The sequence below is a fragment of the Actinia tenebrosa genome, unplaced genomic scaffold (assembly GCF_029948245.1).
Source record: "Actinia tenebrosa isolate PJP-AT-01 unplaced genomic scaffold, QUT_ActTen_1.0 PGA_scaffold4__44_contigs__length_22323623, whole genome shotgun sequence".
NCBI lineage: Eukaryota > Metazoa > Cnidaria > Anthozoa > Actiniaria > Actiniidae > Actinia > Actinia tenebrosa.
In genome coordinates, this window is record NW_028292581.1 from 13,124,261 (window position 1) to 13,149,928 (window position 25,668).

Here is a 25,668-nt window from a genome sequence, read left to right on the forward strand (position 1 = left end):
TGCCAATCACATTACGTAAGAAATTCAAATTTGAATTATTACGTATTCACGACGTATTTTTTATTTTTGTATCTGGAAAATGGGAATCTTAATCATTATTAAAAGACGCAGAAAAAAACATGATTTTTAGATGAAAAAAGCTAGAAAATTCATTGACAAAGCAAGACAAATTATTAAAAACTTTGGAAAATTATTGAGAAGTTACGAAAAGGATCTTAGGGCAGTTTTATCGAAATAAAACTGGATTTTGTTTCTGGTTTGTGTTGTTTTAATTATTTCTTTAGCGTTGGGGAAGACCCACTTCCCGTCATGCTTTTCTGTGTATTATTATCACGTGATTATGCTATTCGCTATAAATACCCGGCCCTCGACAGCAAACCTTCGTATTATCCATTAGTTTGTTTTCTTGATGCTTGGTTTGTTATCTTGTGTTAATGTCGAAAATGAATAACATCTTAAATACTTCCTTTCGATGTACTATTCTTCAAGTCCACCGCATGCTGACTCCACATGAGCCTGAATTGCGTTTCTTTTACAGAGAAGTGCTGCCGGAGTCTACTTCTTGCGATAGTTTGCTTGAAGTCTTCGAAGTTCTCATACAAGAACAAGTCATATCGGCTTACAATGTTAAGCAATTGAAAGATTTTGCCTTAGCTATTCACCGTTACGATGTCGTAGAGTTACTAAAACTGTACGAAACGAGAGTCTTTGTACAAATGATGATCGAAGGATATCTGGATTTCACATCGGGATTCAAAACCAACCCTGTACGTGAGACTGATTTCATTGCACAGTACCTGTTTAACCGAAGAGGAAGCCATTCGAGTGGCGTTAAAATTTTACACGAAGATGTACAAAATGGCTTTCCACTACACGTAGTTGTCAATAACCTCCTTCAACAAAAATTTCCAGTTCTGAGAGAAGTGTTAACTTCGCAGACCGTGGACTGGCAGACAGCGTTGGAGGTCGTTCAGATTTGCTCAGAGATCGTGTGTGTACGATTCTCGTTCACCAGGAACTTCAAACAACTGATGTCGGACATTGAAGAAATAATGGAAAAAGTCCTGATGATCAGTGTTGTTCCTTGGATGGCAGAGCATGGTGGCCTCGTAAGTAGTTTTAATGGTTTATTACTTCCTATTATTATAGCTGCTATTAAAATGACGTACAGTAGCAAGCGCAGTCTATCGAATCCAAACTAGCTACCAAACTTTATTCAAATGAAATCAAATACTTCCTTGTTGGTTGTTGTTACATTCATAATAATTTGTCTTATCAACCATAGATTTAATACATATGTTCCGAGCTTTCGCGGGCCTACTCGGCCATCCTCAGGGAAATGAAAAACGTTACATATTGACAAAGAAAAACGCGAGTGGCAAGTGACAGGAAGAAGCATTTTTGTGGCTACTTAATACATGACGTCATCAATCACGTGACTACAAAAACTGTAATAACTCTACAAATATTTTACCACTGTCAGTCAAACTTAGACAGACATACATTGCCGGACATTGCTTACACATGGGTGCCAATCATGTGACGTATGACGTCATCAACCACGTGACTACATTAAAACTGTAATAAGTCTTCAAATATTTGACCACCGTCAGTCAAACTTGGACACACATACATTGCCGGACACTGCTTACACACTGCCAATTATGTGACATATGACGTGATCAGTCACGTGATCACATGAAAAACTGCTATAAATTTACAGATATTTGAGCAATGTCAGATATACATTGCTGGACCAGCTCTCAAAGCTTGTTTGGTCCTCCTGTGATGCCGTTTGGTCTAAAAAAGTAACAGTAGCCACATGCAGGCTTTGCTTCCATTTTTTGAAGAAGTCCCAAAAAACAGTCTGTATCAGTTACTCCTATTGTAGCCCAAGTACTAATTTTCTTGTAAAAATACTGCTTTTTAAGTATTTTTGATTGTAATTTAATTTTTAGTTTGGCCGTGGGTGTTGCTCTGTCACTGCAAAGCAGTAATAAAATCGCCCAAGTACTTAATTTAAGCTTCATATGGAACCTACTTGCATCTATTCATTCTGGACGTCCAGTCTTGTAACTGGACTTGCAGGTGGCTGGATGTGAAAGGTGTTTCAAATAAACCATGATTCACATTTCAAGAAGAGAAAAAAAGACAATAAATAGTGTTATCAAGAAAACAAACCAAGTATCAAGAAAACAAACCAAGTATCAAGAAAACAAACCAAGTATCAAGAAAACAAACCAAGTATCAAGAAAACGAACCAAGTATCAAGAAAACAAACCAAGTATCAAGAAAACAAACCAAGTATCAAGAAAACAAACCAAGTATCAAGAAAACAAACCAAGTATCAAGAAAACAAACCAAGTATCAAGAAAACAAACCAAGTATCAAGAAAACAAACCAAGTATCAAGAAAACAAACCAAGTATCAAGAAAACAAACCAAGTATCAAGGAAACAAACAAAGTATCAAGAAAACAAACCAAGTATCAAGAAAACAAACCAAGTATCAAGAAAACAAACCAAGTATCAAGAAAACAAACCAAGTATCAAGGAAACAAACCAAGTATCAAGGAAACAAACCAAGTATCAAGAAAACAAACCAAGTATCAAGAAAACAAACCAAGTATCAAGAAAACAAACTAAGTATCAAGAAAACAAACTAAGTATCAAGAAAACAAACTAAGTATCAAGAAAACAAACCAAGTATCAAGAAAACAAACTAAGTATCAAGAAAACAAACTAAGTATCAAGAAAACAAACCAAGTATCAAGAAAACAAACCAAGTATCAAGAAAACAAACCAAGTATCAAGAAAACAAACCAAGTATCAAGAAAACAAACCAAGTATTTACGTCATCGCGACTGCAAATGTACCTGCTTCATGCACCTAAGTTCAAACTAGCGACAGACCACAAACCATTACTAATATTCTTAAACAACCCACAAGCAAAGCTTCCACCAAGAATCGAATTATCTTGAAAATGCAGAACCTCGACTTCGAAGCCATCCACATTCCAAGAAAGTCAAACATGACGGACTACATGCCAAGATACCCACTTACAGACACTAGAAATAACAACCTGGAAATAACAAACTAGAAAGACATGTGAGAGCAGTAACCCAAGCAGACCACGCGGTAGTTTGGGAAAAGCTTCAAACAGCTACAGAACAAGACAGATAAATGCGAGAACTCATAGAAGTAATTCAAACAGGGAAATGGCGCGACGTCAACCCAGGTTTGAAGCCTTACCAGGACATACGAGAAGAACTGTATGTAACAGATGGAGTAATCCCCGGGGGGGGGGGGGGGGGGGGGGAGGGGGAGGGTACTCCCCTATATTTGCTATACGGGTATGTGTCGCCCTATAGGGTATGGTTTTTCGGCTTTTGGGTCTGGGGTAGGGTATAATTTTTTGACATTTTGTCTGGGATAGGGCATCATTTTGGTCTGGAATAGGGTATCATTTTTGTCTGGGATAGGGTATCATTTTTGTCTGGGATAGGGTATCATATTTGTCCGGGATAGGGTTAACGATTTGGTCGTTTTTGTCTGGCGCTGAATAGGCTACGCTTTCTGACGGCACAAAAACGATAAAAACGTTAGTAAATATTGATTGCAATCAATTGAATAACCGTCTTTTCCGTGTTTTAGTCTGGGATAGGGTATACAATTCTTAGTTTTAGTCTGGGGTAGGGTATGTAAAATCAAAGTTTTAGGTCTGGGATAGGGTCAGGGTTTTGAGGTCCTGGCGACACACCCCTACCCAAGTTGGGGTGGTAGTACCCCCCCCCCCCCTCCCCCCGGGAGTAATCCTATGTATCAGCCAGAGAATTATAAACGTAGCATGCAAGCACCTTTCCTCAAGCAAGACCAAAGACATAATTAGAAGAAAATACTGGTTTCTTAATACGAATACAAGAAAAGAGAACACAAGGAGGCGCAAGGAGATCCACCCATGAAAGTGTCTATAAGAACATAGGATAAGTATACAGACATGAAGTATAACTGAACTCTGAAAGAGAGAAGCACTGAAACTCACTGCCACCGTTATAGAAAGAAATAATTTGATTCGCCGAAGGAGAAATGATTACCGGTGGAATATCGCCGCGAGTCTTCGAGCGGATCGGTCAATATTACACTAGCCTGCAAAGCAGGCGTTCTTGTGGGTTTGGGGAAAAACTGGGGTTTTGGGGGAACTTTGGAAATTTGGAACGAGCTAGTTTTCATTTTTGTCGCGGGCAGGTAGTCGAAACAGGAACCCCAAAACCCCGATTCTTCCTCAAACCCATCAAAAGAACGCCTGCTCTGCCTGTTAATATTCCACCGATAATTATTTCAAAATATTGGAAAGAATCATATGCGATCAAATATACGAATACCTTTTGGCTAACAATATTGTCTTTGAACATAAATTTGGCTTTCGAAGACTATTTTCTACTGCCTCAGCTTTACTGGACAGTACAAAAATAGCTGTTATATTAGTATGGACTGAAAGTTGTTAAATATGGTTGTATTTCTTGACTTCAAAAAGGCATTCGATACGGTTAACCATGAAATATTATGAAATTCTATCTATCGCGTCGTAAATAAATATGTCAGCTAAATTGAGTGTCGTCTACAGGGAGCCAGATTGGCTGCGGAATTCCTCAGAGCTCCGTTCTTGGTCTTCTCTTCTTCCTCTTGTTTATGAATGATTTACCAGAATGTCTGAAGCAAACAACACCTCGCTTATTTGCTGATGCAACAAACTTAACGGCAACTGGTGAAACAATAGAGGAAGTCGAGAGGGCTATGAATAGTGACCTTGAGCATGTCAAAAACTGGTTGTTAGCAAACAAATTGAGCTTTAATGTGGCAAAAACCGACTTTGTAATTGCACAGCCCAGCATAAATATTGGTAAAAACCCTTTAAGACAAGTCTTCCATAGCAGGGTTCTTGGCGTCGAAATTGACCAATCTCTGTCTTGGGATAAGCGTATAGATGGTATAGCAAAAAAATTACATCTGGTATAGGAGCCATGAGGAGAATTAGAGACTTTGTGGATAGAGAAACTCTGGTCGCCATCCATAAATAATGCTATAGTACAACCTCATTTTAATTACTGTAGTGAGGTATGGGACATACTTGGTGAAGGTCTCTTCAAACGTCTGCAGAAATTACAAAATAGATCTGCAAGAATAATAATAAGCTATATGAGTAATGAAGCTTCCCACCAAGAAGCTCTGAAGGCTCTATAGGTTGGGAACCTCTCGAAAATCAAAGCGAAAACAAAGGCCAAACACATGTTTACAATACTTATCGGAATGGCCCAAAACTGACTTGCAGATTTTTTTTACTCAAAAGCAGGACGTAAAATTATTTATTTATTCATTTTAAATTACCACTATAAAGGGTTCCAGTGCCTCGCTACATTTGCCTCTTCCTAAAACAGAGAACGGTACGTATGATTGCTTTCTGATGGGATGTCTGTCACTGCTTTGGTGTCCAAATAAAGGTTTAGTTGGTTTTCAATATAATGTAACTACCAGGATGCATTGCGAATTTTCTTTCCTATTCAGCTTTTTTGCCTTTCTTTTCTTGTCTCGTGAATAGTAAGACAATTACTGCACCTTTACTGAAGAAAGCAAAGTGTACAAGGGATTTTGCTAGTGTTATGATCTGCAAAGAGGTTTATTACCACGGAACTCTTGGTGCTATCACCGATAAGTTTTGAGAAAAGCCGGCACTATTTTGCTTTTCGCTTTGGGATGCGTCTTGTCTTGGTTTTGTAAATCAAGACTTCTAAACTAGTGCGCAATCAATAACATACATCGGTAGCCGTAAATCGAGGGAATAAATCGAGCGGGACCGGGTTGAGTACGTTTTTGTCGCATGGGAACTGGGTAGGCAATGCAGGATAATGTTTAAGTTAAGGAATCAGGGGAGAAGCGATACTGGTCCCAGACCGTACCTACAGCTAAGGGACTGGTCAATAATCAGAAGGGGGAGGGCTGATTCATCCCACTAGCTTATCTGCATATTTTTAAGAGTCCCTCCCCGTTTATGCTGAAACATTGTTGGCCCCCATAATGTTTTTTTTTTAATGATTGATATGAAAGCCCGCTCTTCCCAAAAATGGCCCTGATATGGCTGTAAATGGAAAAGTATCTGAGACAACACAGCCTACCATGAAGGTACATATTCCAAGATGTTTGGAAGGTCTTCCAGGCAATAGTAGTGAAGAAAAATGAAGACGACACCCACATTGCATTTGGTGCTATAGAGCAGTTTTCGTATGACTGGTGAAAATCTCACCGCTTGGACATGTTCGTGGATCATGAGGGATTTTAATGGGAAAACATTTAAGATCTAAAGAATCTATAATAAAAAAAACAGAGTTAGGTAAACTCTTAATCTCAGGTCCACCCATCCTGGTACCAATCTCCCTCAAACGTACTCAGTCACTTGGAAGCCCAAGTTTTTCCCACTGGGCCACGATTTCAGGAAATTAGCACAACAATAGCTATAAAATCAGTTCTGCTGCATAAGCAATGCATATGAGTTGTACTAACAATCTTTTTTCGTGTGTTTCTAAAGTAATATAAGATCATATAGATACTTATTGGATTTGATAGTTCATTTTTTTTAACTTCTCGGAAAATCAACGAAAGCAACCATTTATAATGAACTTGCAATTGGTGAACTTGTTTTTCATTTGCTGAAGTTTCGCTAAAATATAATCGTTCTCTTTCTTAAAATATCGTGACTTTCAACTTTCAATCTCAGTACCTTTAAGAGATTAAAATTTCTTTTACATTGGTAAATATTATTTAGGAATGAAATTATAAGTCTAAATCAAAAATAATAATTGTATTTCAGGCTTTACAATCTGATATGGCCGAAACTAAAAGACAGCAGCGCACTTCTCGAGGTATTCAAGTTTTTCTATCTATTTTCTAGATCACTAGGAGTTGACCGATTTGGTCCTTTATTACACATTTAGGGTCAACAAAGCCGTGAATAAAAAACCATATCAGTGTAGTGATACGATATCACTTCGCGGTAAAACTGTCCAATAAGATCTCGCGACATATTTTAAATATACCATAAATGTGTAATAAACAAATAATGGAGCGAGTGAGCTATATGATACGGAAAACGAGTAAATAAATACGATATCAAGCTCTTAAAATGTGATAATATCTATTTATTACTTAAGTTACGTTGTTGAATCCATATATATTCATTTTTTCTTAAAATTGTCCATAAAAGCAGAATTTAACCATCTAAAATCCATTGAACGAAGTCGCCGAAAATAAAACATGAAGCATCTAACACAGCAGCCATAAACCAATCAGCGCGCGAGTTATTTTTAGCCTAGCTAGCAATGTGATAGACCAAGGATTTATTGAGAGTTTCACCCTCCTAGTAATTTCCCCTTGCTATTGTTACGGGACAATAATCAAAGTAACATTTTAACTCCAAAAAATATTTTATTTTATATAATCATTAACAAATGTCACGCATGTCTTAAATACGAGCTACAAGCCCGCGTTGGTCTTGAAGGCAAGTCATAACGTATATACAGTCAATTCAAAAAACGTTGTCGTCGACCGGCTCAAGCCTACGCGACTGGACCGAAAGGAATATGGGTAAAAATCACTGAAGCGGTTAAATATTCGTTCTGAATTAATTGTTCCCGCTAGTAATAAAGATAATATTGGCGAAAAACAATCCATCAAATGCATGTCTTTGGGTTTAGGGAAAGAAAAACAAAGTAGTTATGATTCAGTTCACAATTTTGAAAAATATGAAGGCATTAAAAAAAGTCTCCTTCAACACTTCCCGCTCGCCTACGAAGGTTCGTGCTGTAAACAAGGCATAACTAGTCGGATAAAATTATGGAGTCAACTCGGCTTCGGTGATTACTACCCAGAGTTCCTTTCGGTCCAGTCGCGTAGGCTTAAGTTGGTCGACGACAACATTTTTTGAATTGACTGTAGTCACATGCCTCTCACGAGTGGCACGTATGAGCTAAATTTGACCGTGATCTTATGCAACCTTTCGGTCAGGCCTAGACCTGTCCTATGAGATAATTTAGTTCGTTTAGTTGAGTTGTGTCAGTAGTAAAATTGCAGTTGTAAAAGTTGCTTGGACTTCCAATAAAGACGCTTAAAAGGATTGTTCAAGTTTTTATCACTTCGGTTTTTACCACTGTTTTAATTGATACGCGCTGATCGAGGCAACAGTCCGTCAGACTGTTGAAAGATTACCGTCAGTCAAATAAATCGTTAGAGTAGTTTCCCATGTACCTTTACGTACTCTATCGATTTGTTTGCTAGACGGTAATCCGGCAGCGCGTAGAAAAGAAGCCAAGTGCGAGAGCTCTATTCACTTGTGTAACAAAAAAGAAAGAAAGAAAGAAAGAAAGGAAGGAAGGAAGGAAGGAAGGAAGAAGAAAGAAAGAAAGAAAAAAAAAAAAAAAAAAAAAAAGAAAAAAAAGAAAAGAAAAACGCACTGACAGAACAGTTCAGCATTTAACTACAAAGTTCGTCTTTCTATGTGGCGTTAATTTTCTTGTTTTAATGTCCAAAATCATCAGTCCAATTTTGCAATTTTTTGATTTGCTGATGATATCATTAAAGTGCAAATGAACCCTTCGACAATACTTTCAGTATTGATTCTACACGAAGTAAATAGTTGAATGGTAAAATATTTCTTGATTTGAGTGATGCGTCTCTAAGTTATGAAGGTTTATACTTCCAATATACTTGACAAGTGTGACGTCTATTAAGACTTAATTAAATATACAAAATTGAACTGGTTTATAGAAACAGTATTTAAAAAGTATCATTATTTTACTCATGGTTTACATGAAAGCTATTTTAAATTTATATTTTCAAAATGGCCAGCATTTAGTATTACTAGTTACAACAAAAACACTCAAATACCTTACCTGACGTCACCATCATTAACATATTGGAAGTATAAACCTTCATAACTTAGAGACGCATCACTCAAATCAAGAAATATTTTACCAATCAACTATTGCCTTTATGCAGAACCAGTACTGAAAGTATTGTCGAAGAGTTCATTTGCACTTTAAATAGCGAGCATTCAGTATTTTCATAATTAATGAACAGCGATTAAGTTAAATGTAAAGCTGTTTCTTTAATACTCCTTTACTCTTTCAAATTTACCGCAAAAGAAACCTACCCCCCGTCCCCCCTCCTCCCCACCTAGAAGCTTGAGCACATTTTTGTGACCCTTCCTTTAGTTTGCATGAACGATTATGACCCTCCCCACTCATGCTTTTTTAATTGGAATCAAGCCAGCAGCCCAGATAATGACTGACGTCATATCTTCAAATAATACTGAGAGGTAAAATCATGGGGTTCGACCAGTTCTATGTGACCACAGCAAGAACAAAGATCATGATTTCTCGGACTCTGTTGACTCGACTAAAACACAAAACTCAGCGTTCAGTGTAATAGAAAAGTCGAGCGAAGGTAAGTCATAGTTTAATAGGAAAGTAGTACGGTGATTTCTGTCATTTTAATCATTGATGTTCATTGATATTGATGTTGGTAGTTCACCTCGTGTTGTTTAAAAAGTGAAACACGCATCAGTAGGCTTTCGTTATTGTGCCTGAACTAAGTCGAAAATTTTCACATTAAAGGTTTCCTTATGATTTTTGTTTTTTAAACATGAAAAGAAGTAGTCGCTCTTGTTCAATTCTTTCAAGGCGGGTTTTCGGGAATCTTGATAACAGGAAATCTGGAATAATATAGCTAGACCACAAGGAAATGTTGTCATACCGAGGTCTTGATCTGGCAGCCGCTTTTGATGACAAAATTGAAAATGTTTTTTAAAAAATTGGCTTTAAAACGGTAAGAAGGCAAGGAAATCGTAACTTTTGCCTCTAGATTGTAGCTTTGTTAATTAGAGAGCGAATGTATTTCACGTATTTCGATTCGGCGAAGTAGCAGACGTTTCTCTGCTTTTTCCTAGACAGAAATTTACTGCGTTCGGGTCATGGTGAGCGGCAGCATTCTTTCTGCAAACTTGATTTCCAGTGTTTCCACTCCTTATTAATAAAACTTGAATTCAAAAAATAGTCAATGAATTATTTTGCTATGGATACAAGTGCCGTGACAAAACCTGATTACACGTTAAGGGCGTTAAACCACTTGAATCTTGGTATAAATTGTAATTAACCAATGTTGTAGGAAAATACAGTAGGGAAAATGAAATACTGTTAGACACAAGAGAAAGAAAAAAAGTATTTATAATTTAGGAACAAACAGTTATTCTAGTAAATTTATTCGCATTGTTTCAAATTCGAACCGTGCCAAATACAGTTAAAAAAATATACTTAGCTTACAATTGTCTAGAATGTGCTTCATTTTGTCGTCCGATGCGTTTCCAAGAATGCAAGCCGTCACTCGAGTCACGACTTACTAAGAATCTCTTTTAAGATTCTTTCCTTGAATTTTCATAAAATTCGCAGAAATACTCACAGCGTCTTTTTGCCACACTTACTTATCCTCTTGGTGAGTGTTACGCGAAATTTGTAAAAAATTCATGGTAAGAATTTTAACGGCTTGCGCTCTTGCAATTCCAAGGAGATATCACAATGGTCAGATCACGTCTAGAAAGCTAAATTACGACCTTCGAAAATTATTTTCGTTCACTTACAAGGGTGATTTATTCCGAATTTTGCCAGAGTACTTATTGATTGTTCTTTTATGTGCGTAAGGTTATATTTTCGGTATAATTTGACAAGAATGCGAGTGCGATTGGAATTCCGCGGCCGCTACTGAGTTTCCAGCTTTGTGTAATTTTAGTGCAAGAGGAAGCTAGTGTTAACCAACCAAATAAACAGCGAAAAACGCATCGGACGACAAAATGAAACGGTATTTGACTAAGCTGAAGGAAAAGAACTCATGAGGATTGCATCAAGGGCGCCAGGACAGACGGATTGGGTTTTTAATGTGTGATTGTTTCAGTTATCCGTAGATTTCTAATTGAATTGATATATGTTTGTTTCTAAATGGATACTAAATAGTGTTCACTTATCTTTCCATCCAACGGTGTTTCTGGTTTGAATCAGCCGTACGATTTGAATATATTTACCACGTCCACCAACGGTCTCTCTGGTTTGAATCAGCTGTACGTACGCTCTGAGTATTTACCGCTGCACTATCCGTGCCAAGCAGCGCCGGCGCCGCTTCGTTAGCGATTACTCACCTTTAAACCTTCAATAAGTTAATCAAATTTACCTTCAGTACAGCAAAATAGACTAGTCTATTTTACTGCACTGAAGGTAAAGAAAAAAAAAAAACAACAAAAAACAGACAAAAACAAAACCCCGGGCTTTCCTGAACATTTTGGTATATAATTCATAGGAATTTGTTAAAATTTAGAACCGTATTTTTGCTGATTTTATAAGCTCATACTATCTGTTGGCCTATTTACATTCGCCTCTTATGGTTTCTTAGGTTTCGTAGCCTCGAAAACACGTCGCTAACTACAGTAGTTAGCGAAAGAACAGAAGATTTACGGGTCATTTGGGATGTTTTGTCACGCAGTTTACTTGTGCTATATAACTTTACTTTTAAGAACAACCTTTTGCTTTGGAAAGAGAGGAAAAAGACCGAAAAGAGCAAATATTCCAAATGTACGGTATGGGCATTTTTTTCCAATGGTGACCCCTACTTTTCTAACCACAATTTAATAACCCTTTGACAGGTTTTAACATAGTTTTAACACATAGTCATTTAAAAAAAATAATTGATTCTCAATTAGTAGGTACCGTCCTTAACCTGATTTAGGAGTATCACTTGCCTATAGGTAATTTAGGAGTATCACTCATTTATAAGTGTTTTATGATTTTCAGGACAAAGAAAAGCAGCGCGGGCTTCCTGTTTTTTTCATGCGTTTAATGTTTCAAATGTCCTCAATATTTTTATCTAATCTATATTTCGGGAACATATCGTTTATTTTTTTAGGTGGTTATCTTACTTTGTTTCTTTTAAAGTAGATTTCACGTTCATTTGGTGTTTTGATTGGAAAGAAGGAAGAAAAATATATATTAAATATTTAATGCAAAATTTACCATGGGATCCCTGATTTTTCATGCGATTCCACGTGAAAAGCCCTCTTGTATATGCCATCTCTAGCCAATCAGTGCGAGTAGTTATGATCACTTCCAGATATGAGATTCAATACTGAAAATAGCTTTGTGACTATATAAATATATATTCAACAAGGAATGAAAAGCCTGAAAAATCGATAAGTCCTTTCAATGTTATATTTGTTGTGTTTACTACTTTGATTATGTTGTGTTTACAGATGGCTGCATCCAAAGAGTACTCGCCAGAGCAACTTAACTACTTCCAGATTTGTTTCGTTAGTACTGATATCATTCCTTCTGGCCTACGAAAGGTGTTCAAGAAGCAATGGAACACTCTTTATAGTAGTACTTACGGTGAGTGGAAAGACACGGCACAGAATGGAGTCGATTTTTACAACATGGAGTCACCAAAAAGTAAAAAGAATAATTCTAAAAATCTTGCGAATGTGAAAATTGGGAATACACTTGAATGGGACTGTACCCGTCTTTTCTTCGCCATTCTTTACTCGGATGCTATTGGGAAACATCTCGATCCCGGCGTAGAGAAAGCCGTGAATGATTTACGTTTAATCCGTAATGAAGTCTTTGGCCATTCATCATCTGGCAAGTTAACCGATGCCAAATTCCAAACGGCTATGAATACGGTTAAAACTGCGTTTGCTACCTTACATCTTGATACAGCTGATATCGAGGAAGTTAGAAACCAGAAAACGTTTCCTACAGAGGAACTTCGTGTCACTCAGGAACTGCTAGAAAAGGAAAAGATGCGTAACGAGGAACCAGAAGCTTTTTGCGTATTGCCACCCAAACCCAGCCATGAAGTTTCCTATCGTGAAAAAGAAACCGAGAACATATTACAGGGAATGGAAAAGTTGAAAAATACTAAACCTAATGAGATAACTGTGATATATCTGTCCGGGAATCCTGGCTGTGGCAAAAGTGAAGTAGCAAGGCAGATTGGTGAGAAAGTGTTTGATGATGTTCCTAATAAGGAGACAGAAGTAAAATTTGTTTTCACTCTTAATGCATCATCTATCGACAAATTAATAGAATCGTATGTAGAGTTTGCTGTAAGCCTAAAGTGTGATGAGAATTCTACAACAAATATTGGTACATCAACAGATCTCTCCCAGGAAGACAAACTTATTCATCTTAAAAGTCTTGTAGCTCCAAAATTGCGAAAGTATTCCTCATGGCTCCTGATCGTGGATAACGTCACAGATCTGAAATCGATTTTCAGATACTTGCTAGAGGCAGGAGAAAAGACTGACGGCAAAGGTCAGATACTGGTTACCACTCAAGACAGTAGATCCATTGCTGATGATTCTTACACTTACCATATATCTCTTAGTCGCGGTATGAATCTTGATGAAGCGGTACGTACGCTTTTGGTGATATCTGACATGGCTGCTGATGACGAAGTCACAACTCAAGTTGCCAAAACTCTTGATTTGCAACCTTTAGCACTTGCATGTGCTGCAACTTACATGAAATGTGTACGCAAGACCACACCAAGGTTCTCATGGCAACAATACCTGCAAAAGCTTGAACAAGGCAAGAGAGAAGCGACTGAAGGAGAATATAAAAAAATCAGCAGAGCGTATACCCAAACGATGACAGCAGCAGTCAAGTTGGCCATAGAAAGAGAACTGGCAGAAGATGCGGTTATGCTACATGCTTTTAAATTCTTGTCTGCCATGGCTCCCGAAACGATACCACTAGAATATATCGTCCAGTACGTAACACGGAGTATGTCGGATGAAGACAAAGAACTTGTGGCTGCCAATGTAACCTCATCTTCACTCATTCTTTCTTTTGAAGGTCAATCACAAGAAATAATTGTGCATCAAGTAGTGCATGCATGCCTAAATACTATCCTACGACAACAAAGTATGGATGAAATAGAAGAATTGCATTTCTTGTTGAATGTAATTCAAGCCTTTTCGACACTTTTACTAAATTCCTTTGACGAGAACAACTTCAATGATATAATGGCAACAAAGTCCCTAGTAGTTCATTTCGGGCACTTCTCAAGCAGACTGAACCTTTGTCTCAAAAATCCAAATTTAATACTAAAAATAAATTTTGATGAGGAGGACAATGGACGGAAGTGTCTGTTGTCGACCGGACACATCTGTAAAATACACGGTAAATATGAAGAGGCGCGCAGTCTTTTTGAGATATCTTTGATGATAGGAGAAAACATCTACGGTAAAGATCATCCAGCTTTGGCTTCTACATTGAATGGTTTAGGAAACAGCCTCTATTGTCTTGGTAAACAAAAAGAAGCAATAAAGTGCATTGAGAGGGCATTGACTATTCAAGAGATGTTTCTCAGTCCAAATGATCCAGTTTTGGTTTCTACATTAAATAATTTAGGAGGCACCCTCAGAATTATTTGTGAACACGAAAAAGCGAAAACTTGTTTCGAAAGGGCATTGAATATTATTCAAAATGCTGTTGATCGAAATTCTATAGATATGGCTTATACATTGAATAACCTTGGAAATACTCTGGGTGATCTTGGTAAAAATGAAGAAGCGAAGTCTTGTTTTGAGAAGGCATTGGCTATTTGCAAGATTAATTTCAGTCCAACTCATCCATATTTGGCTACTACATTGAATAACTACGGAAACGTTCTCGGTGACCTTAATAAACACGAAGAAGCGAAATCTTGTTTCGTGGAGGTATTGGCTATTGAAGAGATGGTTTTCGGTTCGAATCATCCAGCTTTGGCCTCTACATTGAATAATCTAGGAAATAGTCTTGCAGATCTTGGTAAAAACGAAGAAGCAAAAACTTGTTTCTTGAGGGCATTGGCTATTGAAGAAAAGGTTTTTGATCCAAATCATCAAACTTTGGCTTGTACATTGCAAAATCTAGGACTCTGCCTTCGTGCCCTTGGTGAACACGAAGACGCAATAGCTTGTTTCTTAAGGGCATTGGCTATAGAAGAGACGGTCCACGGTACAATTCATCCAGAGTTGATTTCTACATTGAATTTAATAGGATCATGCCATCGTGACCTTGGTGAACATGAAGAAGCAAAACCTTTTCTCAGGAGGGCATCGGCTATTAAAAAAAGGGAAAAAAGATCAAAAAAAAAAAAAAAAAAAAAAAAACTGTCAAAAGGTAGAGTAGTAGTCAATTCGAAAAACTGATCAAACTATTGGCGTCTTTCGCTTTTAGCTTCAAGCAATGTACAAGTAGAACAATTATTATATATGTATACACTGAAACAGAAAGATTCTGAGTTTACAACAATCATATACAGTAATTTTTTGGGAGTCAATTTTACTACAACAATGGAATTTGAAACAACGATGACCGAATGACTCCTATTTTGGAGTTATAATATATAATATAAGTCCACTATATTTAGAGTAAATATGACTCCCGGTGTAGTGTAATAACAACTCTTTATGTGAGAGTTGAATTCACTCCCTTATGGGGTTTATTTAACTTCATCTTTGGAGTATAGACGACGACGACAACTGTTTGGGTACAACTTAAGTACAACTTAAGAAAACATAAAATTCTAACAAGAAATAACTACTCTTACTCAGTTTATAAATAAATATGCTAAGAGTTTACAATAAAACATAAAATTCTAACAAGAAATAACTAGAGTGACCACAGTAAATCCTTGAAACACTAATTACTAAATAGTACAAAATAGTGCTAGTTAAACCATAGAAAACAATGGAATTTGCATGAAATTGTGCTATTTAGTATTACTAAAGTTTCACGGATTTACTGTGGTCACTCTACTCTTATTCAGTTTATAAATAAGAATGCGAAGAGTTAACAATTGCTCCACGCACACAGCTGTGATTATCCTGTGAACAGTTAGAGTGCTCGCACTAAACCCGTGAAACTAATGCTAATTCTTAGTACTAAAAAGTGATAACTAAGCAATAGAAACAAAGGATTCTCTAAGAAATAGTACTAATTAGTACTAATTATTGTGCACGGGTTTAGTGCGTGCACTCTACTCTGTTTTTCAGTATTATGCTTGAATTATCGAGGCAAGTTGCCTCAAGAACTATATAAGAGAAAAACAGTTCTTAAAACTAATTGGTTACAGTTTAAGAAAAACAAATTTCTAACAAGAAATAACTTAACTCAGCCGTATATATAAGATTGCTAAGAGTTTTGCATAGTTGTTATTCATAATTCGAGTTTTGAATCGGTTATTTTGAATCCCGAGTCTTCGTATTCTCAAAAAGATAGATAGATAGATAGATCGTTTATTAAATAAAGTACATATGCAGCCAAAGGCTGAATTAAGTAAGTAATACAATAAAGGAATTATGAAAAAAGCAAAAAAATCTAAAAACTATATATACTATTATACTAATTTTACTATTAATACTAATATTAAAAAAGGGAAATTAATTACTTGCGCCTGCAATTATAAAAGTGTTCTTAAATCTGTTGGTCTTGCACGCTGTAATTGCAAATGTCCTTTGTTTTCGTAAAAAAACATTACATTTACTAAGGTTAAATGGTAAATAGCGATGGAGATTATCTGACGTATTTGACATGATTTTCTCAAAAAGGTCTTACAATGGCGTTCCCTACATTGAAATAGAGTTTCTAACCCCGAGAGGCTTAAGGTCTCATCATAGGGCAGTTCTTAACCGTTCATAAAATTTCATATAGTATTCGAATAATAAAAGAAAATTGTCAATAAGAATGATTTTACAAATTTGAATCGGGAATAACATAAAACTGCGGTGAATAGTTCGCTTGCTTTATTGCCCATTTTCGCTATTTTTTAACCTTAGTTTTTAAATCGTGCTTAGATATTAAGTACTTTGCTCAAGGTTCATAAAATTTGAATAATAAAGTAACTTCAATGAAAAGGAAAGCACTTCATTCTTTTTGTAAAAGCACTTCTAACGATACGAAACATGCTGGTGAATTTTGGAAAAGAATGAAGCCTCTGCTGCCAAACACCATGCAGTGGAAAGACTCATGAGAACATCATTTTAATTGAGGAAAATCATGTCACTAATTAAAAGAAGTCCGTAGCTGAGTGTTTTAATGAATATTTTTGTAATGCAATCAATTAAGACACTCAAGATCTCACAATCGATGATATGGAAACTCACTCTATTGTTTCATCAATACGTGACAGGGAACACTTAAACGAATTTTTCTTTACTCCGGTCCACACAAAATATGTACAAAACATCCTGGAGCATTTAAATCCGAAGATATCTGTTGGAATGTATGGCATATCATCGGCAAGGTAACTAGACTTATAAATCACCTAAAAATTACTTAGTCCCTGCCTAGAGAGTGGAAGAGCAGCAATATTACGCCAATAAATAAAAAAGGAAGCAAAACCGATAAAACCAACTATAGACCTGTCTCCATCTTAACCACGTTGTCCAAAGTGTTTGAGAAAGTTATGTATGATCAGATATATAATGCAATGTCTCCTCTGCTGTTTCAAAATCTATCTGGATCTATATGAAGGGACACTTGCTCTACAGCTATTCTAAAAATGACTGAAGACTGGCGTGCCAATTTAGACCTAAAAGAAACTGACTGTCGTAACTGTCGCAGTAGTTCTAAGGAAAGCTTTCTACAGTGTCAACCATAATCTTCTTTTGGCTAAATTACAAGCTTACGGGTTTTCAATCACGGCAATAAAGCTTCTTCTGACGAATACCTGAAAGATCGTCGTCAGAGGGTAAAAATAGATGGCGCTTACTCATACTGGAGTACAGTTACAGTGGGTGTGCCACAAGGATCCATTACTATTTAACATGTACATAAATGACATCAATTACTTTGTGTCCCATATCTCGTTAAGATTGTATGCTGATACAACCAGTTATGCCTCAGACGTCTCCTTAATAGCATTACAGTTCATAGTCAACAATGATTTGCCAACTTTATCTACATGGCTAGAGCAAAACTACCTGTCCATCAATAATACGAAGACGCAGGCGATGATCCTTGGTCCATCATCGTAAAAGTACGATTTCATAGTCAATAACATCGTTGTAAAGATCGAACCTACTCTGAACATTTTGGGCGTCACTTTTGGACAAAAGGCTTACCTTCAAGGAGCATATCACAGAGCAGCTCAAGAAAGTTTATGCAAAGGTATCTGCCTTAAAAAGAATCTCACGCATTGTATCCGTGATCACAATGACTTTATTATACAAAACATTTATAGTTCCACACTTAGAATATTGTAGCATACTACATATTGGTCCTGGGAAAATTCAGGATAAAAGACTCGTAGATGCTAATTGTTATGTTTTAAGAGAAGATGTCAGTAAAAATGAAACAAAATCGAAATTTGGCGGCAACAGCCAGAAAATCGATTTCGCACATATTCAAGTATAAGGTAGACCTATTACAAAAACAAAAAAAAAAACAACAAAACAAAACAAAACAAAACAAATAAATAAAACAAATCGTGGTATACTTCGTTTTTCGAAATATTGCTTTATTTCCAAGAAAAATGAGAAAAACAAAATTGTCATAAATGACCCTCTAAGAAAGCCAGAATATCCTCCAACTTCGAGGGCCTCGTGTGCCTTCTTCTTCTGGCTTCTTGTTCAAAAACTGTTTTCAACATTGTCTTGGCTTTAAATCTATAAAAATTTATTATCTTCCAATAAATTTATGTTGACGGAAAATATTTTATTACCGAAGTTACTTTGGCGCGTCATAAATACAAAGAACTTTCAAAAAATATTTCAACCATGTGCTAAATAAAATAAAAGGTCGATATTTAGAAATTGAGAAGTTAAAACAATGTTGTAATCGTGAGTAAAGTGATGTTTTGGGGTTTTTATTCTGTAACGAGTAACGGAGAGTTAAAATTGGAGAAATTTCGAAGAAAAAGCGGCCATTCGGTAGTAACAATCAAATGAATTTAAAATATTTCCTAAATTGCAAATTATTAAAGAAAAAAGTAAACTATTAGCCCGAACTACTATAATACTACGTAGTATGAAAAGATGGATTAATAAAATTAAAATCATCCACGAGAAAGGATCATTTTTCCAGAGTCAAGTGGTTTCCTAATAATAACGTGGTCGCGTTACCCAAAGTTCGTGACCGAGCGGCATTCTAAAAGGATGTGGCTTTTGATGCTAACTCGTCACACCTTTACATGTCACACTCGTACATGCAAAGACGAATTCTACTGAAAATATTCTTATACGTTTTAGCTTTTTTAGGAGTAGGCTTTATATGACCATTAAGGATATTTATATACAGTTATTATCAATCATTAGACTTTTAGAAAAAAGATAATATAAAGGGAAAATCCGTATACCACGAGCTGATAAATGAGTTTTAAAACAGTCACCATAAAAGTATTGTAAAGTATAGCAAGTTTCTCCAACTTTAAATCTTTATTACTTGTCGCAGAACAAAAACCCCCAAAGTCCCTTTAGTCACGAATAGGACATTGTCTCGACTTTTCGTTTTCTTAATATCGACCTTTTATTTTAGTTAACACATGGTTAAATCTGTTTGTTTTTTGAAAATTCCTCGCTTTTGATAAGGCGTTAAAGTACCCTGGTAATAGGCCCTTTGCAGCTAAGCAATGACGTGCTAATTAATTCACTGAGAGCAAATGAATGAACATTTTGATTCCCATGGGTGAAATTTACTGGACTAAAGTATGAGCGATTTTGATTTTTCGACTGTTGCCGGCGTATGTTCGATTTTTGCTGACATCCTCTCTTAGGACACTTTTTCGAATTAAAAACGAAAGCTATGAACGTCTGCTAAAGTTAGTACGTAAGGACACTTTCAGACATCGTAGGTATTATCAGGCATTGATCTTGATATGTAAATGCCTTAGCTCCATTGGTCCACACTATATTAATTATTTTCTAAATTTAAGAGAAGTTAGCTATAGTTTAAGAGGGAGGAAAGTATATATAATCTGGATCAACCTCATTTCAACTCAATGGATGCATAAGTCGTTCTCCTGCATTGGTTGTGTAAGTTGTGGAATAAGCTACCTATCATTAATAAGGTCAGAATCTTGGGGAATCTACAAGAATTCAAGAGGGCTTTAGGAAAATTAAACTTTGAATCGTAATATTAGGCATAGATATGTAAAATATATACCTTAGTCTTTCTCATTGCTACTTAATTAGTATTTAATAATTCATATAATTTCTTTCTTTAAGTTAGGTTTATATGGTTACACGAAATAGGGGTGGGGGTAGGGTGTAGTGGTCTTTGTCTAACATGGATTTCTATTATGTAATATTTTTGGATGTTTATTTAGGGGAAATAAATTCTAAATTATGAGTAGGGTGGGGTGGGGTGGTTATAGTCTTACACATAATTCTATACTTAGATAATGTTTTTAGACCTAGAATTATATATACAGTCGATCCCAAAAACGTTGTCCAAGTGAAAAGAGGTTTATAGGACAATAAATGTCACGTGTCTCATTAAATATTCAGTTTTACGCGCGTGTGGAAATAGGAATCTGAACGTGCTGCATCACATGCGTGGTAGAAAATGTCGACGGCGGGTAATTCAAAACAAGTTCTTTCGACTTTAGAAGTTCGGGTTTTGGACTCCAAGAAGAAGTCTAGCTACGTTGTAAGAAGTTTACCCAATTTTCCAGTGTTAGAGACCGTTTCAGAGCTACGTTCTGAGCTAGTGAAAGCCTTACCAGACTTAGAGAACGTTCTGCAAGACTGAGTAATGAGTAATGAGCAAACCAATCTGCACGTACCATACCTTCTTGCGCGTGAATCCAAGCCTGTGGACCGTTCTGCATAATGTTTGGGCACTAAAAGCAGAGCCAGTTGTATTGAATATTTTCGACGCTATTTCATTCAATTGCATTTCAGGATGTTCTAGAAGACACTCCATGACGATATACTCTTCATGTGTTCCTGGTTGAAGAGGTCGACCGACGGGCCAAGGATAAATGTCTCCACTAGTGTAGACGTCCGTTTGACCGTTTTAGGACTTACAAACAGATTAGGGGCTATCTCCTGGTATGTTTTTGCATAAAACAAATGTTGGTATACCATTATCCACCTAAATCATCCGAGAAAGCCCGCGGCATCTTTCAGATTCAGTTTTCAATACTGTAATTTACTTTTGCATCAGTATGCTAATTAAAAAAATCCACGCGCGTAAAACTGAATATTTAATGGAACACGTGACATTTATTGTCCTATAAACTTCTTTTCACTTGGACAACGTTTTTGGGATCGACTGTATATGTAATATTTAGATTTTAGTTTAGCACTTACTGCGCATGACATTGATGTACGAATGACTATCCAAGTATAAAAGTCCATATGTTCGCGAAATATGTGGTCGCTTTAATTCAACCACTGGTGAGTGAATTTGATGTAGTACAACAAACTCGAAGATCGTGTTTTATTGGCGATCATTATGTTACGGTTATACTGGGATTTGCTCTGAATCCGACATCGAAATACCGGAATTTGAAGGCATGTATCCCTGTTATTACTCTCTAGTAGCTTGTATTGAATAGTTTGGATTTTTATAATACGGTGGCAAACATATCGAAGAGTGCCTTAGAAAACTGTTCAGCTGTTTCAGTCGTGATGACATGAGCGTTATACTGCAGTGAATGCAGGAATCTACCTCTGAAAGTGTTGAAAGCGCTCAACCACAAAAACGGTAAGAGGTGCACTGTTGTCAGTCCGTCCAGGAACTCCAAATAGACATGGTCTCCACAGTCCCCTAACAGGAAGGTTATGTCTCTCATGTTGGTGGTGCTGTACTGTGCCATATCTTTTGATGGGGCGTCTTGTCCATCTTTATCAAGAAGAACAAGTGCATTGAAGTTGGTTAACTTCTCAATAATTTCATGCTCTAGGGCTGCTTTCCGGCTTAGATGTTGATCCTTGAACTTAGTGTGATATTTTCTTGCAGAATCCCAGAAATTGTTTATAGCATGTTCCTTTTCAACAGAGTGTGTCACATCTAGGATCCCCATGCCAAGACCAAATTCATCAACACAACCTTCGTAGTAGACGCGACAGTCAGCTGCATGTAAACCTGAGATTGTATACGAAGGTTGATCTATCCCTGCGTCCAACAGCATTTTTATGATCGTTGCATTTACTACAGCACAAAAGGCAGTGTGGACAGTGACGCTTTCTTCTTTACATCTAGAAATAAACTTCTTCGTTTGGTCTTTATCAACTATATGCAGAATGCTCAAAGTCTGGGGCTTCAGTTTTGGGGGAACAGGATACGCTTTTTCGAACAACGTTTCCAATGTACAACTGGCAAACGATTCCTTTCTCTCATGAAGTAACTGAGGATCATTCAAAAATGCTTGTTCAATCTTTTCCTTCTCTTTCCTTTCCCAGTCTACGTCGAGAAGAGTCCCAATTTGAGTGGTGTCATCGATATCAGTACCAACTATCAAATCATTGAACATTGTTAAAATGGAGCGGGCGATGCGCATACAGCTATAACCATCAGTTATGTCGTGGCGGTAGACCATCACCATGTGGCACAAGTTGGGATGTTTTGTTATTTCTTCGTCATTACAGGAGGTTGATTCAACAAAGGAGGCTTGACTTGGAGCCCACGGAAGAAGTCTTGCTGCCCACATCGGTCCTTCTGCATCATTTAGGGTGTAGTTCGTTATTTCATGGAAAACTTTGTTGACATCTGCACCTACAATCACCTGCAATTTTATAATTATTTATACTAATATATATATAATATATATATGGAAAAAGACACCAATTCAAAAATATGTCCACTGCTTATGAAGAGTTTACCGCTGGCCACTAGAGCCTAGGGTATCATAGTTAGAGCCGCTGACCGGCTCAGGAACTAGTCGGCCATATTGTTTTGTATACACAGACGTTCTTGTTACGTTATTTGGATTTTAATCTGTACACGTAATTCCTGTAAGTCTCTTCGTTCTATTATTATCATCATACTTAGTTAAGTCCCTGTTGTTATCTTAGCTATATGTTTGTATGTAGCGGAATCTTAGTTTTAGCTTATTTCGTTATTTATCGTATCGCTGTAGGACTTCTTCATCTTTGTCATTATTTACAATTTGACATTAAAATGCTAGTCTTATGTTAGTGTTAGTCTAGGCATGACTTGGTTTAAGGCTTGTTTTTAAATTAAAAATAGTCGAAATTTGGTTGCAATTACACATTGTGAAAAGCCGCGAATTTTGAAGGGTGGCGCGTATGACGTCACTTCCTTCGAATCACTAAGAGTTGCCAGGAACGCAATCGCTTAATGGCGGACTCAAACGGCCAAACTTTACTAAATGCAACATCTTCCCAGTCTCGTATCGAAAAAGAAATTGGACAGTAAACTATATTACATATCTAGTTTTATATGGTACAATTTCCAGGGATGTGTAATTTTCGTAAGACTAGCACTTTAAGGAGTGTATTTCTTCACAAACCATATGTTCCTTACCTGAAAATCTATCTTTTCTTCAGGCATCTGTCGAAACCATAATTCTCCATCTCTCTCTGCCACACACAGTCTTAAATTTGGAGATTTGCTATTGAAAGAGAAGGAAAGCAATTGTTATGAGAGAGAAAATTAATGTTTTTACAGACTAAGCTAGACATCAGTTTTCTAATTACTATTTCTTATCGTATGAAAACAAGATAAAGAACGATCAATTAGTTATTAAAAATACCGATATAAGATTTCAGTAAGGCTACCATCACGCACAAGTTTAGAAAATGGTATGCTTTGAATTTACAAGTAAACTTCTTAGCTCCTCCCATTAGCATGTACACCTCTGGTTACACCCTAAACACTCTTTACCCCCTTTGCTTAGTTATCTTGGCACTATTCTTTTAAATCTTATGATAGAAATATTCCTCGTAGACCTTTCTATACCTTTACCATATATCCATATATTATCTTTAGTTTAAGCTATGTTTAGTTCTATGATTTTCACTCGTATTATTCTTTAATAAGATATCACACTTAGGAATTTACTATATCCATTAGCCAATCAAGACTCAGCGATAATATCATATTGATTGTAGAATGACACATGTCATGAAGTTATTATAAATAGAGCTCATGTAATTAGTTTAAGTCAGAAGAAGAGCAGAGGGTATAGGTGAAGAAGAAGAGAAGTCAGAACTGAAGAAGAGAAGTAGAATAAAGATCCCGTAGCTCGTACCGAGAGTGGTCCAGCCCCATAACACAATGTTATTATTAACAACAGTGAGCAAGTGTCATTAGAATGTTATGAAAAATGTTGACATAATACGCGATCGTCGATTGTGGTTCTCGTATAATGTTGCAGGGCTGGGTCCAGGAATGGGTAAAGTAGGCACTGCCTATGGGACCGCAAATAAGAGACTCACAAAATCGAAAAACAAAAAATTACAACTGGTCACGGAGCTCTAGGCAATCATCATAAGGTGAGGAGAAAATCCACGACTTAACGACAGCTAGTTTCCCACACACTATAAGCCCAGGGGTTTCACAACAGTAGATCGATCTGGGCCCGGTTGTAATACGAAGGGTGGATAGCGCTTTCCAACGGATAAATCCTTATCCAGTGGAAAGATTCATCCGTCGGATAGCGCTGTTCACCCTTCGTACCACCGTGCCCTGGCCCTTTAATTTTTTACTCTTCAATTTAAGAATAAGGTTCGCAATTTTAACACCACTCTCACCGGTACAAGCTAGTGAAGACTTTTCTGCCATCCTCTTCAGTTATAACCCTGGACGAAGAGATCCTCAGCACATAGCTGACGTAACAGCAACCTTCTTCGTTGAGACTGTGCATAAAGTTCTCATTTGCTGTCAAGGGACGATGCCACTCCACATCCGCCATTTCTTAACACCGGCTGCACAGTGTGATGATTAAATTCAAGCGTAGCTGTGCTGTGAGAGTAATATAAGATGTATTGGTCAAATCCAACTAGTGGTCTATCATCAATGCTGCGTTCTGATTGGATGAGCTACTACTAGGCTATAAGTAATACTAGTAGCGAAAAGTGCCTGTTTTGAAAACCAAAAACATTTAATTTAAAGCTCGTTTGCATCTATATCTTTGACCTACTAATCGAATTTCACTAAAACAATTAGTCCTCTCGCCCTCATAGCCTATGAGTCAATAGACCTTACGGCCCTCGGCCTCATGGGCTATTGACTGACTCATGACTCGAGGACTAATTGCTAAATATATTTAAACCACAAATTGTACTCTGTAGAGTCCCAACTAAGTTGCTCAATTTTACTGAGGGTACTACAAGGGAGCACGTTAAAATTTTGATTGTGTTGGGTTATCTTTTCAATTTTATCGCACGCAATCTCAGATATGGCAGGCGTTCCTCGTAGTGCTTGTTTACGTGCGCGCGCTACACTTTATGGCAGGCGTTCCTTGCTTTAGCAGGGCTAGCGAATTTACTCCGAAAACCGACGAATATCTTGCGAGGAAGCGGAGCAACGTGTAAAAAGGGAGCACGTTAAGATTTTGATTGTGTTGGTTTATCTTCGATTCTATCGCACGTAATCTAAGATATGACAGGCGTTCCTTGTAGTGCTTGT

General features: G+C 36.9%; 3 protein-coding genes and 1 long non-coding RNA gene across 6 annotated transcripts; 2 read left to right on the top strand and 2 right to left on the bottom strand.

Annotated features, from left to right (window-relative positions):
- The first annotated feature begins 367 nt into the window (after positions 1–367).
- On the top strand, positions 368–8,162 carry LOC148907122 (uncharacterized). 3 transcript variants are annotated; one of them, XM_089036625.1, is made up of 2 exons: positions 368–1,109; positions 2,069–2,807. In XM_089036625.1, exons 1-2 carry the CDS (start codon positions 435–437, stop codon positions 2,123–2,125), a joined length of 732 nt encoding a protein of 243 aa, XP_088892751.1. In that variant the 5' UTR covers positions 368–434; the 3' UTR covers positions 2,126–2,807. The 3 variants fall into 3 exon arrangements, with proteins under 3 accessions (XP_088892751.1, XP_088892749.1, XP_088892752.1); XM_089036623.1 differs by lacking the exon at positions 2,069–2,807 and adding an exon at positions 6,861–8,162 and having other exon boundaries at positions 369–1,109; XM_089036626.1 differs by having other exon boundaries at positions 370–1,109; positions 1,959–2,807.
- On the bottom strand, positions 3,459–6,566 carry LOC148907123 (uncharacterized). The gene is made up of 2 exons (XR_016121110.1): positions 6,169–6,566; positions 3,459–5,171 (listed from the first exon to the last, which is right to left on the bottom strand). It is a non-coding gene; the product is annotated as an uncharacterized LOC148907123 (long non-coding RNA).
- A 1,151-nt stretch (positions 8,163–9,313) lies between the features above and the next one.
- On the top strand, positions 9,314–16,407 carry LOC148907124 (uncharacterized). The gene is made up of 2 exons (XM_089036620.1): positions 9,314–9,490; positions 12,336–16,407. The coding sequence occupies exon 2, from the start codon at positions 12,336–12,338 to the stop codon at positions 15,276–15,278; it is 2,943 nt and encodes a 980-aa protein (XP_088892746.1). The 5' UTR covers positions 9,314–9,490; the 3' UTR covers positions 15,279–16,407.
- Positions 16,408–21,499: 5,092 nt separating this feature from the next.
- Positions 21,500–24,986, bottom strand: LOC148907125 (uncharacterized). The gene is made up of 3 exons (XM_089037198.1): positions 24,792–24,986; positions 23,563–23,650; positions 21,500–22,801 (listed from the first exon to the last, which is right to left on the bottom strand). Exons 1-3 carry the CDS (start codon positions 24,950–24,952, stop codon positions 21,641–21,643), a joined length of 1,410 nt encoding a protein of 469 aa, XP_088893324.1. The 5' UTR covers positions 24,953–24,986; the 3' UTR covers positions 21,500–21,640.
- Positions 24,987–25,668: the final 682 nt, after the last annotated feature.